The sequence below is a fragment of the Belonocnema kinseyi genome, chromosome 4, assembly GCF_010883055.1.
Source record: "Belonocnema kinseyi isolate 2016_QV_RU_SX_M_011 chromosome 4, B_treatae_v1, whole genome shotgun sequence".
NCBI lineage: Eukaryota > Metazoa > Arthropoda > Insecta > Hymenoptera > Cynipidae > Belonocnema > Belonocnema kinseyi.
In genome coordinates this window covers 40,068,848-40,086,785 of record NC_046660.1, presented here as the reverse complement: position 1 = coordinate 40,086,785, position 17,938 = coordinate 40,068,848, and the positions used below count along the sequence as shown (strand labels likewise).

Here is a 17,938-nt window from a genome sequence, read left to right as displayed (position 1 = left end):
ACGGAATGTTACATTTCTTTAGTAACTAGGGTGTCCGTTCAAATCCTGGAAAAAATCCCTGACAATTCCAGCCTTTTTCCTGGAACACGACCTTCAATTTCAGCAAATTCAATTTGCGTGCTCTGAGAATTGACGCTGCGCAGCAGTTTTGGATGAGAGGAGCTTGGGGGGGGGGGTGTAGTGTTCAATCAGGCGTGACCGATGTTCAATCAGATGGCCCTGATGTTTACGTCCGGAGTGTCGCACTTTGTGTCCAAGTCAGAACCAAAACCGTGCACATATTGAAGTCCGAGTTCATACTTTTTCAGGCTAAATATATCGCAAATTTAAAAACAATTGATTAAGAATATGTATACAGTTTCGCGAATTTATTAAAAATAGTGTTTCTGTAAGTTTCTAGGGATTTAATTAATATTTTCAATTTAAAAGCTATGGCAGAATAAATTAAAGATATTATTGAGTATTTTAGGAACATCGTTTAATTAAATAAATAAACAACACTAAAAAAATATTAATTATTTCCTAAATTCTTTTCCTAAAAGTCCATGAATTTGAAAAATAGTTTAAGAAATTTGTTCTTCTCTTATATTTATGATTAAGTGCATATTTAGGTAAAATTAATGTAGGTATTATAATAAATTCAATTGAAAGGGTTTTAAATGACTAACTTTGAAATAAAAATATTGCATTCTCCACAATATAGATGAATTTGTAACCAAATAGTTGAATTTTTGATGAAAATTTTGAACAAAATGTTTTAACTTGCTACGCAGAAATTTTATTTGCAACCAAAAAGATGAATTTTTAACTAGGCTGATGAATTTTTAACTGGAATACTTAAACTTTGAACCAAAAAGATGAGTTTTCAAACAAGAAGCTTTATTTTCTACTAAAATAGACGATTTTTGAACAAAATCTAAACATTTTTAAAGGAATAGTTTAATTTTCAAAACTAAAAAGACAAATTGTCGACCAAAAATTTAATAGTTAAATTTTCAGACAAAAAATGAATGGTTAAATAAAAGATTAATCTTCAAGTAAAATGATGAAATATTCCATTGGACGGTTACATTTTCAGTTTAAAAAAACTACTAATCTTCAATGAAAAAAACATTTTTTAAAGAAAATATCTACATTTTTAACCAATTAATTAATTTTTAATTGAAACGATGAATCTTCAATAGTTCAAGTTCAAATCAAAAAGATGAATTTTTAAACAATATGATAATTTTTAAAACGAACTGGTGAATTTTTAACTAAAATGATAAACTTTCAATCGGAGTAAATAAATTTCCAAAATAAAGATGAATCTTTAACTGGAATAGTTCAATTATCAACAAAAAAAAAGATGAATTTTTAACTGGGAAGAATAATTTCTATCAAAAAAAGACAAGTTTTCAACAGAATACGTCAACTTTCAACTGAGAAATAAAAATTGTTAATCAAAAATTAAATAGTTAAATTTCCAATTAAAAAATTTAAGTAGAGACAAATTTTCAACTAAAATGACGTAATATTAAATAGCGAAAGTTCCATTTTCATTTTCAAAAAAATTATAATTTTTAAGAAGAAAATGTTCAAAAAATAGTTATATTCTTAAAGGAAGTGACGAATTTTCATACAAAATGATAAATCATTAGCAGTTGAATATCAAAGTGAAAAGATGAACTTTTTCAACTAAAATGTTAAATATTTAACTAGAATACCTTAATTTTCAAACAAATAGATAAATTTGTAAACAAAAAGATTAATTTTCTACCGAAATAGACTCTTTTTTAACAAAATACATAATTTTTAATAAAACAATTGATTTCTAAACTTAAAAGAAAATTTTTCAACCAATTAGATTAATTTTGAACTATAGAAGATCAATTTTCAACCAAAAGCGGAGTAGTTAAATTCTCAAGTTAAAAAAATTAATAATTTGTAACCAAACTGAGGAATTTTTAACTAAAATGATGAATCTTTAATTGTAATAGTTGAATTCTAAACAAGAAAACAAGACATTTGAACAAACTACGTGAATTTTCAACTTAAAAAGATAAACTGTCAATCAAAAATTGAATATTTGATTTTTCAGTTAAAACGTTATTGGTTAGCCACAGAGATTCATTTCGAATAATTATATTTTCAGTAAAACAAAAATGGAAATAAAACTAATTTCTAAGAAAATAGTTATTTATTATTATTTATTAATATTAAATATGTATAGATATCATTCTTATTATTATTACCAAATATTATTTGAATGACGACTTCTATTTTTTCGAAAAATCACGAATTTTATCTTTAAAATTCCATAGTTTTTGGCCTGATTTAGATACAGAATATAATGTCAAAAGAATTCTAAAAATTTTGAAAGGAAATTTGAAGAGATCAACAAAATTTTTAAACAAAATGTATATTTTTGAAGATTTAGAACAAAGAATTTAAAATCTTTTTAAACATTTAAAAGCATTTCAATAAAATACAAAAAAATTATAAGATACGTGCTATAATTTTATATTATTTTTTATTTTCGAAAGTTAGTTTTTTAAGAAAATAAAAAAATGTCTAAAATGTTTTAAATGTTGAAACATTTTTCGAAATATGAAGAAAATTTTTGTAAACTGAATGCATTTTTTTTAACTTTGTAAAATACTATTACCTATATCATTTTTTTATTTTCTCGATTCTTTATCGACTTATATAAAATTTTTAAAGATTTATTTAAATATTTGTAGAATCTTCGGAAGATTATATTAATATAACCTTAAAAATATTCTTATATCGAAACATTTTAAATAGTGTTGGTTTTATTTTCAAATTTTTCACAATTATACCCTGATATGTTATTGTTAAAAAAATAATTGGAACTAATGCTTAATTATTTCATTTTAACTTGAAATGTTCAGAATTTCTTGAATGAACATATGAAATCGAACAATTTCAGATAAAAATAAACCTATAATACTTTTCTAAAATTTAATTGAAGCCCGAGTTTAGAAGTTCAACAACTTTTAATAAAGGAGAAGTTATTTAAAAAAATTGTTTCTGTTAAAACCTAATTTCCCTCCTAAACTTAAAACCTAGGGGGCGCTCACTACGCGCAATTCATGACAGCAGTTACAAAAATTAAAGAATAAATTAGGAATGTTCGATTCTTTTGAAACAATCTATTCTAGAATCGATTCCGAATCGGATCATAAAGAATCGATTTTCTGAAAAATCGGATCGAAAGAGCAGGCTACGGACGTTGCCGCGGGCGGATCAGTTTTTACAAACAGAGAAAGTCCGATTGTCAGCATACATATTGTGGAATTGATTATCTCACATTTGATTCCAAAAAATTGTGAGCACATCGTTCTCTCGCGGAATAAACTGAAAAAGAGGTTAGTATTTACGAATTATTGATAAGCCTTTGATTAAATTTGCCATACTTGAGTTTATCCCATGTGACAAAGAAATTATCATAAGGCATAAATATTATGATTTCGAAATTCTTTTATAAGCCTCATTAAAAAAGCATATAATGACTTTTTGCACTTTAAAATTGCCTTAAAGGACCTAAGCCATTGACGGAAACGTAAATAGCGAGCGGAACAATTCTTGGATGCTGAGCTGTGGCGGTCGTGGTGGGGGAAGAGCTCGACCGAGAGTTACCTGAATTCTATAGCCACGCTACCTTTTGAAGGATTTGTCCAATCAAGTCCGCTTTTGATACACTTCTTAAGGTTACCAAAATGAAGATTAAATTCGTTAAGCAGATATTTCCAACAAAAATTGAAAAATGTAGAGTATTTTCAAAATTTGAATAAAATGTTTTTTTAATTAAAAATGTTTTGTCAAAGTTTCTTATAGATGAGTAAAAGACTTGAAAATTATCCAAATAAGATTGACAATTTTGTTGAAAATTAGAAAAGTTATATACTTTTAAAATTTTTGAAAATGTTTAGAAAAATAGAAAAAAATATTTTTCTAAAAGATTAGGAAATTTTATTCTAATCATCAATAGATATCGAATATATATTTAAAAATATGCCAGTTGAATTTATCGATTAGACAAAAATTCCAAACGTTTGAGCTTTTTCAAAATTTGAATAAAAATTTGTCTATGGGTTTTAGGAATTTTTGTAAACTTTTCTGATACGCGTCAAAAAGCCTTGCAAATTATCCTTATGACATTCTTAAACTCGACGAAACTTTAAAAAGTTCTGTGCTTTTCAACATTTTGAAAATTGTCTAAAACACGAAAAAAAAAAAATTTTAATTGGTTAAGAAATATCAATCCAAATTTCTAATAGATATAAAATATATGTTTTACGAAACTATTATCATGACATTTTTAATTAGAAAAAAGTTTCAAGAGTTGGATCATTTTCAAAAATATGCAATTATCGTTTTTTAAGAGGTGCATAAGTTTAAAGCGTTATTTTCAGTATCTTTTAACCAGATTTATCAATTATCTTGATGACGTTTTTTAATTGAACACGAATTATCGAACGCGAGTTGCCTAACGAGAATGTAATCGCCATAGCCGTAGGTGCTTTGAGAACCTTATTTAACCCTCTCAGGGACAGTCGTATATATATGTAGTTTCTACCACCTGTTTTCTTTTATTTTTTTTAATGCTAAGTACAGTTTACAGTTTCCAGCATGTTTATCTTTATTCTCAGACTTTTAGGGATCCATTCTTCGTAATTATTTTTAAAAATTATGTAAACTTGTTTATTAATACATAGTTATAAACAATTGAAATGCAAGAAAGGCGTTTTTTCGTATAAATAGGGCTATACTCAAATCGAAAGACGTATAAATTAAAAATTTTTTTAAAAAACATTTGCCATGTTATGTATGTATATATTTTTTTCCAAATTTTCAGCAGGCTAGTTTTTTCGAAAAAATTTTGAAATATGTCAAAAATGGAATTTTTCTTTGTAAAAGATACAAATTGTAACGCATGTGTAATTAATTGTTTCTTGTGATATTTTATAATTTTTTTGTTATTCCTCAGAAGTTTAAATTACAGTTTTCGATTTAAGTTATAGTATTTAAGATATTTGAAAAAATGTTGCTTAAGTGTACGCTTTAAACGTACGAAGACGAGTGCGAAGCGAGAGTGTGTACCCACGCGCCATGGGCGCGCTCAAACTGGGCGCAGCGCGCAACGAGAATTTGACCGCGCAGCGGGCATATTCTTAAATATTAAAAATTGATGCAGAAAACAGAGAAATAAAATTATTCAAGGTTTTACTTAACGGCACTTAAGTAAGTAGTTAAACAGCAAAATTGTAAATTGTTTCTAAAAATTTATTTTTCAGAAATTTATTTGTCGGAAATTTGAGACATAGTCTTATACAATTTTTTAATTATTAAAATCATGTGTAGTCTGAAATACAAAAGCATACAGGCTGCCACCACTTTTCATATTTATTCACACTAAACTATAATTAAATAAATTTTGAAAGATAAAATAAACGTGCCATTATTGGGGCATTAGCGATAGAGAAGACGGCCCTATGCTTTATCAAACTTCACCCAACAAAAACGCTCTCGACCAATCAGCTTTATTTAGAAAGAGACAGTTGTACGTCTCATTTGTTTTTTATCTCTCTCTAGAGTCCATTTACGTTCTTCGTACAGCGTTATCGGTCCATTTCTATGTGTCGATGGTCTTCTTCGTTGTTTGTGGCTTTATTTCATTGTCACAAAGCAGAAAATGAACAGCCATTCACAGAAATCCTTTGGCTTTTCTTTCATCTTTTAAGTGTTCCGTAATGTTCTCTGATTTTCGTGTCACGCGCGGAAGCCCAGGCGGAGCGACAATCTGACTCGGACTCTTAGTCTTAGGAGCTGTGAAACTCTACACAATTTCTACAGAATTCGCCAGAATGCTGACAAATGCAACTGTAAAATGTGGATATCATAAAGATATAGGCAGTGCGAGCGGTTAGGAAAAAATACATAAGTTATAATTTTTGGAAAAAAATCGATACTTCGATTCTTAGGGTAAAGAATCGATTCACTTAAGAATCGAATAGCAAAAAATTGTGTAAAAAAAATCAATTTTTTTCAAGGGAAACGTGTTTTTGAGGAATCAAATCGGAATCGAACATCCCTAGAATAAATTGCATTTATATTTTGAATATAAAACTCCCAAAAGTCTGAAGACATCACGACGTGATTGATTTGTGATAACGCAAAGCTGGGAGCCTGAAGAATTAAAAGAAAAGTCATTTCACACGCTTCCGTTTTATATTAGTATTGAATCGAAGATTTGCAAGGTCAGAGGTCAAGGACGCAATTCTATTTTAGGACTATGCTTCGGCCACACGATGGAATGCTCCTCGTTCAATAGTGAATAGAAAATACTTGGTATTTTGTAAACGCGACAATATAGAAATTGAATTCTCATTTATAATTAACTCAATTCCTGGAATCCTCGGAAACAATTAAACAAAGAGGGCCTTTGCCAGGATTTCATTCAGAAAGATCAACCTTTTTCCAATATGCAATGAAAGCTCTTTTATTCCCTTGTCCTTTTATTACTTTGTCATCAATTTCGGGCTATTTTTTACCTTCACCCCACTCCCAAAAAAGTAACGTAGCACAAAAATATCTCCAAATAAGAAAAATAGGGTGATTTTTAACAAATATGGGAGAATAAAATATTTTAAATAAAATGAATGTGAAAATCATATTGCATTCAATATGAAGCACTATAAGTTTCTAAGATTTCAAGATTTTCTACCAAAGGGGTGAATTTTTAACACAGAATCTTAACTTTTCGCCAAAGAGAGTTAGCTTTTTCAAACACCGTTGAATTAAAAAACAAAAGGTTTTTTATACTAAGAAATATGAATTTTCCACAGAAAGGACGAATTTTAAACAAAACAGCTGAATTTTGGATATGCAAATATGAATTTTGAACATAAAAGTTAAGTTTCGATTAAATAGTTAAATTTTAAAGTAAAACACTTTTTTTTAAAGAAGTTTAATTTTGAATCCGACAAGATTGATTTTTAAGAAAATAATTGAATTTTCAATGAAAAAGATGAGTTTCAAACCATAAAAGATAAAAATTTTTACAATAAATCTGATCAATTTTCAACAAACAAGATTCACTTTCTAACCCAAACAAACCCAAAAGATGAATTTTCAGATAAAAAATTAATAAAAAAAACTACTTTTCAACGAAACAGTTAAATTTCCAAATAAAGAGGTCGATCTAAAAGAAGAAATTGAATAAAATAGTTCAACTTTTAATCAAGCAGTTGTATTTTTAATACAGAAAAAGATTTATTTTTAATCAAATAGTCCAATTTTTAACGAAAAAGATAGATCCAAAGAAGAACCGAATTATCTACAAAACAGTTATAAATCAATTTTGTTAATCTTTTCTTTGGCCATTATTTTATCAGCAAATAATTCTGTTTGAAAGTTTTGAAAAAATTGTGTTTTTCAAGTTTTTAGTTTTCTATTTGTCCCGCGAAATATTGGGATAGCAGTAAAAGAATGGATTAGTCGTGTCAAAAAGTTTGAAAAATCTTTCAAAATGTATAAATTGCCAATCTTCTAGATTTTTTAAAATTGAAAATGATTTTTAATTTTCCTAGAAATCTTCACTTTTAAATTTCGAAAATACTTTCAATGTTTGAATTATTTTTTCGAAAATTTGTATAAAAATCGTTTAAAATAATTCGCAATTTTTCGGAAATTAAAAAAAAATGTTGCAAAATTATAAAAATGGTTTCACATTTTTCTAGTTACCTTAAAAAATTCGAATGTATATTTTTTAATCCAACATAAGCTTTCAAAAAATCAATTTTTCAACAAAATTTCATAAGAAGGCTTAAAAGAATTATTTTCTTCAAAAAACTCTTTTTTAATAACAAATACCCAAGAAAATCAATCTCAAAAATTCGATATTTGATCAATTAAAAAATTCTTTATTCTTCTAAAACTTTTAAAACCTTCAGAAATCAATATTTTTTTACATTTTACAAAATATATTTCACAACGCTTCTAAATATCTCAAAGATTTATTGAAATTTTTCTGAAATTTAGAATTATACAAAATATCATTTGAAAATTTCCCAGGAATATTAGAAACATTTTTCGGTCCTTTTGAAACTTTTCAAAATGCTTCAAAAGCTTCAATTGATCTAAATTCTTTTTTTTTACAATTTAAAACATTATTTGAATCGATTTTGTCTTGAAATCAATGTTCCAAATGCTGCGTCTTATTCTGAAAATTTAGAGGAGCTGGAAAAGGGGATCATTTTTGTGTCCACGACATTTTTTTATATATTATTTTTATTATAAAAGAGCTAGAAGTATTTTGTGTGAACAATTTAAAAATAATTCAACTTCTTTTTATAAAATTTGGCCAAATCTGTCGCTGGTTATAAGTAAAAGGAAAAAATTCAATTTTTTGAAAAAAAATCTCTTGACTTAAAAGATAGTTTTGCTGGCACAAAACTTAGAATATTTGTTTGTTAATTTTGAAACTGTGAAAAAATGTTTGTATTTTTTGGAGAACAACACTAAAATATTAAATACTCACTAAATTTTCAAATTTTTTCCTCAAAATGGCAAAATACTGCTTGTCTTATTTCCTTTGGAAAACAAAAAATTCGAGAGGCGAATGATTCTGTAACTTGAAGTTGCCCTGCCTCTTTCATTTTGAATGGATTTGGTCTTTAGTAGTTCTTGCCTTTAAATTCCATCAGTTTTTTAATTCAATTAATTTTGAAAAATAAGAAATATTAATCAAAAAGAAAATCTTTACACACTGATCCAAACCCTTCGCAAGAATAAATTTAAATATACTTTCAATTTTCCTACTTCATGGGTTGATGAACAAAATATTTCATGAACCGACTTTCAAATGTTTTGTATTTTTTTAATTCGGATAACACGTCAAATTATCAAGTGAAATTATAAATTACAAAAATTTGGAAATTTAGCAAAAAAATGGGATACTACAGAAATCAGGAGAGCCCGAACGATATGTTGTAAGTTTCTCAACCATATCTTGACTAAAAGCAGATTTAACTAGTTTCCTTGAATAGCCATACTCTCACTATTTCAATCTCTTGCTCGTAATTTTTCATTTTAAACAAAAAACGTTTTTCCTGAATTAAAAAAAAAAAATAATAACGAATATGTGTCGATTATTTTTGGGGGAAAAATATTATTTTGAAATTTAGATTTACTGATTGTAGATTTTGAATCTAGTTTTGACGACATTGAGAACATGTTGCGTGATCCACCGGAAGTGACGGACGGTCTTTTTTCGAGATGCGTGAAAAAAAGTGAAGAAAATAAAAAAACCTGTGGTTGTGCGCCCAAAGAGCAAAAGAAGGAGGAAAAGAAAGAAAATTGTGGATGTAAAGAAAAAAGTGAAAAAGCAACCAAAATGTCATCACCAAGTCGAGGCCGAAGATCGAAACGTGCTGTTAATGCCTTTATCCTTTTTTATTTGGAAATGTATAAAAAAAGTTCAGGAAAACATGTAACTTGTGTCGCAATACAAGCAGGAAAAAAATGGTCCAAATTATCTGACAAGGAAAAGGAGAAGTACGTCCAAATGGCAAAAGCAAGAAGAGACAAGAAATTATAGTTTCAAATATCCTATGGTCGTCCTTTTATCTTTTCATGTGGCTCGGGAAATTGGTATTGAATTGCTCTTCTAACAAAATTTAAAAAAATCATAATTCAATTAAAATTTAGTTTAAAAGATTTTTGTGCACTACTCTTCAAATCCGATTTAATGGCAATTAATTCAATGAGTGCAACCACACATCAAGTGCTTAACCATAAGAATTAATAAATTATTGATTCTTTAATAACTGATAGTCAATTTTTTTTAAGTTCCACTAATTCAGATAGTAGTAGTTTAATTTCTACTAAGTAAATTAATTTCTATTTGCTTCCTAAATTAATTATTAAAAATTAAATCAGAAAACTATTTATTATTAGTAGAATTTCTTACCAAAGATAAACTACTATTGATGAAAAGTCGAAGGGCAACTTTTTTAACGATAATGCAAACTACTGTAGATGATGAATAATTAAGCATTTAATTAAAAGAAAAATAATTAAATTCAATTGTAGTTTGTAAACACATATAGTGTCTTAACAATTCATTAAATTTATTATTATTTTACTTAATTAGTATTTTTATCTAATGATTATCCACTGTAGGCAGGATTCCCCTACTCCTATATTTTTAGTTCAGACTGATTCTCTTTTAGTTTCAAATTCTACCAGTTGTTTAAAGATTCAACTATTTTATTGAAAATTCGTTTTCTTTTTAGTTTAAAATAACTTTGTTATTAAAAATTGATTTTATGGATTAAAGATTTAACTTTTTTGTTCAAAATTAATTTTGTAGGTTAAAAATTAAATTTCTAATCTAGAAAATTAACTCTCCATTTATCGTTTCAGAAGATCATTTTTACTTGAAAATTTAGCAATCTGGTAAAGAATGCTTATTAGTTAAAAGATGAACTACTTTGTTGGAAATTCATTTAAATGATTGAAGAACCATATCTTCTGTGGGAAATTTAACTATTTTAATGCAAATTTGTTTTCTTTTTCGTTAAAAATAATTTTTTTGATCAGAAAATCTAATCATTTAATTTTGGATCAAATTTTTAAAAATTGAAAATTCAATTATTTGGTTACCAAAACCTATATTTTGTTGTAAATTCATCTTTTATAGTAGAAAATCAATTTCTGAACAATTTGGTTGAATTTTTTCCTCCAGACTGAAAAATTTTGTTTGTTTGTAATATTAACTATTATATTTTTCGTTAAGAATCCACCTTTTTCAGTGATATTACACTATTTCCTAATTTGAATAAAATACTTTTTCGTTGAAAAGTTCTTGACTGAAAATTCAACTGCTCTCTAAAACATTTGTCTTTTAGGCTTAAAAATTTAATTGTTTTTTTGAAATGTTACTATTTTCTTAAAAATTTAACTATTTGAATAAAAATGTAACTATTTTGTTAAAAACATATTCATTTTATTGAAAATTTAACTGTTTTGTTGAACGCGATCCTTTTTAGATAAAAATGCATCCTTTTAAATTGAAAATTAAACTTTCTTGTAAAAAATTTATCGTTTTTTTCTTGAGAATTCAACTATTTGGTTGAAAATTGGTTTTTTTTAATGAATTTTTTTTTAAATTGAAATTTCATCTTTTTGGTTAAAAGTTCCAACTTTATTATAAAAAATGTACGAACTGAATTTAAAAATACATTCATAAACATTCATTATTTGGACTTTCTTTGTTAAAAATTAATTTTCTTAAATAATGGTTTAGCTATTTAGTTTAAAATTCCTCTTTCTTGGTTAAAATAATCTTTTTTATTAAAATTAAAATCTTTTTTTCTTAAATTCTCAAATATTACATTTTTCTTTCAAAATTTATCTTTTTAATTAAAGTCGATTGTTTATGCTTTAAAATAAAATGTACCATTTTTTAATACTCGTCTTTTAGTTTAAAAATCCATTCTTTTTTATTATATATTCAACTGTCTTCTAAAACATGTGTCGTTTTGTCATGAAAAATTCACTGTTTGGTAGAAAATGCAACTGTATTGTACCAAATTTAATTATTTTATTAAAATTTTAACTGTTTTGTTTAAAATTCATCTTTTCGACAAAAAATTAATTCTTTTTGATTAAAAATTCAACTGCTTTCTAAAAATGTGGCTTTTTGTCATGAAAATTCAACTACTTGGTTGAAAATGCAACTGGGGCATTCCACACAATATTTGCCACCAACATTTTTTTTTCAGGTAAAATTGTTTTTTTCTTGTTTAACGCTCAAAAATATTCAATATGTATTTTTTCTATTTCAATTTGACAAGCAAAGTTTTTGAGAAATTAAGAAAAAAATGTATGTTCATAAAAAAGTCCTTTTTTCAACTGCTCATACTGCAATATTAAACAAAGATATGAAAATTCATACTGAAGATAAATTGTGGGATTTTTCCTCAACTTTCGAACAAAAGAATATTAAAATTGACTTTGATTATTAATTTAAAAATATCAATCAAATTTTTATAAACAAATAGAGTTTTTTCAATTTGGACCTGTTTTTTTAAAGAGTAAACTTAACGTTTTTATTGATCTGGTAAAAATTTGGGAGTCGGTAGTTAAATACTTTTGAATCAATGCAATTTTGAATAGCAATAAATTTTAAATATGTTAAGTTAAGAAAATAAAAATATCCGATTCTGCAAGTGGATGGGTGTGTTTTACTTATCGCGTAGCAGTCGAATATTTTTGAGTTTTAAACAAGAAAAAAACATTTTACGTAAAAAAATGTTTGTGTCAAATATTGTGTGAAAAGCCCCAACTATATTGTTGAAAATTTGATTATTTTATTAAAACTTTAACTTTTTTTAAAAATCTAACTGTTTTTTTTATCATCTTTTGGGTTAAAAATGTATCCTTCTTGATTGAAAATACCACTTTCTTCTAATAAATTTGTCAATTCCTCTTGAAAATTAAATTATTTAATTAAAAATGGAACTATTTTTCTTTAAATTTAACTGTTTTTTTCAAAATTCAACTTTTGGATGAAAGATTGATCTTTTTCGATTTAAAATTCAACTGTCTCCTAAAATTTTTTCGTTTTGTCTAGAAGATTGCACTATTTGGTTGTAAGTTCATCTTTTAGATAAAAAGTGTATGTTTTTCGATTTCAAATTCAACTGTCGCCTACAAACTTTTTTGTTTTGTCTAGAAAATTAAACTATTTGCTTAAAAAAGCAACTATTTTAAAGATTACATTAAAAATTCAACTATTTAGTTGGAAACTTAAGTTTTTTTTGTTGTTGAAAAATTATCTTTTGGGTCAAAATTGAATCCTTCTCGATTGGAAATTTTAATGCCTTCTAAAAGAGTTGTCGTTTGCCTTAAAAATACAACTATTTTGTGGAAAATTAATTGTTTTCTTAAAAATATGAAAGTCTGAATTTTAACACTTAACTACATTGTAAAAATCATTTCCTTTCTACGAAAATTCGACTGCTTTGTTTTAATTCGTCTCCTAAAAAATTTGTCTTTTTAGCTTGAAAATTCGACTATTTGCTTAAGAATACAACTATTTGTGATTGAAGTTAATTCTTTTCATTTGAAAATTTGATCATTTGTTAAAAAAATCATCTTTTAAAATTAAGAATTTAACTCGATGGTCTATATTTTTGTTTGAAATTGAACTGTTTGATTAAAAAATCATATTTCTGGGAGAAAAATCATCTTTTCGGGTCAAATTTTGTGTGATAATTTATGACGAAAAAAATGAGGGGAGGAAATTTTTTTTAAAATTACGAGACGTAGTTTGCAGCTTTTGAACGGTTCCTTTGCACTATTTTAATCAATACTTTTCTACTTATTGAAAGTAAAATGTCATTAATTCAGATTTAAAGAGTCAGTGATAAAATAATTAAATAAATGTATATATTAATTTTATTCTGATAAATTTAAGTTCTAAAAGCTGTTTTCTCATTTTGACAGTGACCTTATTTAATTTTGAAAATCAGAGAAGACAAAAATAGTAGATCCTCACGCAGATTACTGTTCGAATCATTGAAGCTCATCGGTTAATCTACCTTCAAAGTCAAAATCAATAAGATGCGCTTCATCGACTCAAAAGCAAATCAGGTGGCATTTTCTCGCCACATTGAGTCAGCCAAGAAAGAAAATCAAAATCCAGAACGCATCCCTTCCGAAGGTCAGAGAAATTAATTTCTCAACCGAACCTTTGAGATACAATGATCGGGTGGAGTGATAAATTAAAATCTTAAATTCAATTTCAAAATTTCTTCGCTTTGCGTTTTTAAAAATTTGTCTCGGTAAAAATTGAAAAAGTAGATCACGATGGAATTTTCAAAATCTCTTGTATATATACAATATATATGTACGTCTTTGTATAAAGTGGCAAATAAAATAACTGTGAAAGCGACATAAGTTACAAATTTATTATTGAGTTTGCAAAATTTGTTCCCGGTTATTGAAATTAATAGGTTTACACTCTTCAAGCTGAAGAATTTTTAGTTTATAATAATCTAACTAAACTGTACATTAAAGCAAACAAAATGGTACTTTTCTGGATTTTTAGCTTTTAAAAGTAAGACTCATAAAAATTTGGATTAAAAATTGATTAATTCAATCGTCTTATAATGAACAATTTATGGAAAAAGTCTTTCTAGTCTTAATTATTTAAAGTCAGAGGGCTCCAAAAAGAAAAGTAAAAAATTTAATTTAAATTTAAATTTTTCTCGGCCATACCAAATAAAATTAAATGTTGTTAACTACAAACTTCGTAGCCGAAGTTTTTTTATAAAATAGGGAAATAGACTCTTTAAAGTAAAGATAATCATGTTTCCATGTTTTCAAAATTTAAAGGAAAAAATCAAAAATATTTAGTGGAAAACCCCACCTTTTTTATTCTTCCAAATATGTTTGAAAAGTTTCTGCTAATAGAAGAAAGACATGTCATCAGCATGAAATGTGAAATTATTTTGTTCTGAATTTAATTATAATTCTGTGATATGATCCAATTAAATTATTCAATGAAGACTAAGTTAAATTAAATAGAAAAAAATACATTTATAATTATTGAAAGAAATAAATGACAAAATTTAAAATAAGATAGGAAGATAGAAAGAGAATTTATCTCGAGAATCGTCTTATAATGCATGGATGCAATATCTTTATGGTTTTATTTTAAGACGAATTCTTTACTTGTAAAGTACGATTTCCCAAGAGAAATAAACTTTGGGAATCCTCTTGTTCTTCTTTCTTTTTAAATTATTTAGCATTTTAAAAAAATACTGTAAAAAATCTACATTTATTGGATATTCATGAATATACTTAATTTCGAGGAATATAATTTTACCAGGAAGAACAGTTTTTTCACAAAAAAAATATCAACTAAGAAAAGTAAATGTATTAAATTTTAGTTACAGTCTGCACATTATTTCCTCTTTCTTGAAATTCCTTTTTTCCTGAATTTAATTATTTTGTCAAAAATCCAAAAGTTTGATTGAAAATTCATTTTTTTTAAATTGATCTTTATTGTGCAAAAATTGAAATGTTTTTTCCATTTTTTTCAGGTATAAGAATCGTTCTTTTAGATTGATGAAAAAATACCTATCGCTTAATTTTCTTTAAAAAAAAACATATTTCGTCTCCAAGGGACGAAATAAATGAGTTGTGTTGTTTTATAAAATTTGTTGTGACAATCCGCTCTTGAATAAATTATATTTTAATTATAAAAAATTATGTAGAAGTTGTTGATGCACAAAAATATATAAACTCTTTAATTTTAAACATATTTTAAAAGTATAATTGATGTAAAAAACAATTCTAGTGTAATAGAAAATTTCTCTAAGAAATTTATAAGCAAATTTTTGTTTAAAGTTGTTGGAAAACACTGCAGTCAAAGAACACTTTTAAAAGTATTTTTTAACGATGTGTCCGTTATTGAATTTTTTTAATTCAAACCCTTGAACAGAGTTTTTTTGTGTTTAAGATAAATAATGTTAAGTGATGAATTTTTTTGTTCTCATGGGGAATTATATCTTTGAAAGTGAAATGTTGAAACTTGAAAATTGCTCTATAGTACAAATACGAAATTAAAAAAAAAACTTTTTAGTTGAATAATTATTCAAATATTATTTTTAAACTGTTTGTTTGATAATACAAATTTCTTGCTTTCTGGTACACAAATTTTTCTATTAAATTTTTTTTCTAGAAACTTTTTAATTATGGTTTTAAAAACTTTCTTTAATTTAAATTTTTTAATTTGAATTGTACTAAATTTTCTGATACCACTAAAAATTGACTCTGAAAATTATAATAATTTCCAAAATCGCACTGTACTTTTCAACAAAAAATAATAGAACTTTTAACAAAAGAACTTTTCAACAAAAAATAATATTTTAGTTGGATAATTATTTAATTCCGCGTCAAAATTTAAAAACTATAACTAAAGAATTAATTAAAATATGTAATGTATTTTCTGTTAGTGGAAGTTATTTCTTTAAAAGTAAAAATTGTTTGGCTTTTGAAATAAAATTGCTTTAAAAGTACGAGATTATAAAATTAATTTTTTAGTTGAATAACTATTTTGATATTCTATAAAAAAAAGTTTTCCCACTGAAGAAAATTGGAAGAATACATACATTCACAATGTCGTAAAATTGTTTGTTTCTACGTCTTTAACTTTTTAATTAAAATATATTGAATTTTTTTTATCCTTAGAATTTATATCTCAGAAAGTATAACTTGTTGTTTTAAATCAAACTGCATTATAAATGATCAAAAACATTGTAGTTCCCAATAATTTTCAATTTTTCTCTAAACTTCAAGTATTCTTTAAACATTGTATTTTGACATAATTTGATAAAAAAATCAGTATTTATGTTGGAAAAATATCCAAGTTAAAATTTACACTATAGTAAAATTACTAAAATAAAAAAGTTTTAGTTAATGTATAAATTATTTTAAACTGTTTTTACACAAAAGTATATTTAATTGTTCTAGAAATTTTATAATTATATCCGAATAAAAATATTTCACTAAAGAGAGTAAAAACTCTTGTGTATAAAAAAAGCGAAACGTTTGTTAAAGTCTGGGAGTATAAAAACAAAAAAATTCAGTTCAGAGATGCGGGATGCAAAAGAGCAGTTACTGATTAAACTCTTGGTGTTCCTCATAGAGGAGAAAATTGTAATTTATATAAGTAAGTAAACTTGAAGCGGGATAAAACAGGGACGCTCAGATGTTTCATTAAGTAAATGAATGAAACTTTATTTGAGAAAAATATACTTTTCGTATTTTTAGTTTATTATATTAAATACTCTAATTTTAATGCTCAACATAAAAAAATTAGATTAAAATTTTTCACGTGCTTCAATAGATATAAAACTTGTTTACGGTAACCAACTAGAAAAATATTTTTTTTGTATTCACAATACTATTTAGTATTATTTATAAATTTATAAAGGAATAATAACTTATAATAATCAATTATGAGAATTTTTTCGATTTTTAAAGATTAAATTACTAGTTTGAATTACAAAAAAAAAATCGAAACAGATCAGGTGTGAAGTGGCATAATTGACTGCAGAAAATAGTAACGGACATGACGCAAAGGTTAACTAAATTTAGAATTTCTTAGAAAAATGAGGAAAGCCTGCAATACGCACTCACTGCGTGAAAGTCTGCTTAATATCTTCAAGTTATTCGGAAACCGTAATAATTTTCTTAAGATAATTTTTTTAATATTTGCATCTAAATCTACACGCCTTGGAAGACTTTTGTTTGAAAATTTATATATTTAAATTTATTTTGTAATTATTGGGATTTTTTCGTTTAAAATTCTAGAACTTAATTGGAGATTGATGTCATTTTTTATTGTTCATATTTTTTTGCAGAAAATTATTCTTCTTGTTTAAAGGATCAACTTTTTGGTTGAAAATTCTACTCCTTGGCTGAATCTCCAAATCATTTAATCAAAATTAGTTTTTTATGATTCACAATTTTAGTAAAAAATTCTTCTCTTTGATTGAAAATTTAACTAAGTTGCCAAAAATTTGGGCTCTTCAATTAAAAGTTAATTTTCTTAACTGAGAATGTAACTATTCCATTTATAGATGAAAATTGATCATTTATGTTAAATAAATCATGCATTTTTCTAAAATTCCTTTTTTTTATTGAATTAAAAAAATTTTATTTAAAATTAGAATCTTCTTAGTTGAAATATAAAGTAATTCATGTCTTGTTGCTACTTAATTTTTTTGGTGACAAAAATGAACTATTTGGTAGTGATTTAAATTCTTTGATAAAAATTAAGTTGTTACATACAAACTGAAAATTCAAAAATTTGCTAGAAAATTAGGCTGCAAAAAATTACTATTAAGAGTTATAA

General features: G+C 25.6%; 2 protein-coding genes across 5 annotated transcripts in view; one reads left to right on the top strand and one right to left on the bottom strand.

The window, feature by feature from the left end:
• LOC117170698 (ryanodine receptor) overlaps positions 1 to 17,938 on the bottom strand; it is a 99,379-nt gene that overhangs the window by 63,302 nt on the left and 18,139 nt on the right. The gene's annotated exons all lie outside the window — the stretch shown is intronic.
• Positions 8,669 to 13,971, top strand: LOC117170700 (high mobility group protein B3-like). Its single transcript, XM_033357680.1, has 3 exons — positions 8,669 to 8,996; positions 9,220 to 9,657; positions 13,519 to 13,971. Exons 1-2 carry the CDS (start codon positions 8,956 to 8,958, stop codon positions 9,602 to 9,604), a joined length of 426 nt encoding a protein of 141 aa, XP_033213571.1. The 5' UTR covers positions 8,669 to 8,955; the 3' UTR covers positions 9,605 to 9,657; positions 13,519 to 13,971.

Excerpts from the sequence above, each read along its gene's own strand:
- LOC117170700 (XM_033357680.1), top strand. The coding sequence starts at position 8,956 with ATGGGATACTACAGAAATCAGGAGAGCCCGAACGATATGTT. Across the intron at positions 8,997-9,219 it reads GAGAGCCCGAACGATATGTT|TTTTGACGACATTGAGAACA; the intron begins GTAAGTTTCTCA and ends TTTTGAATCTAG.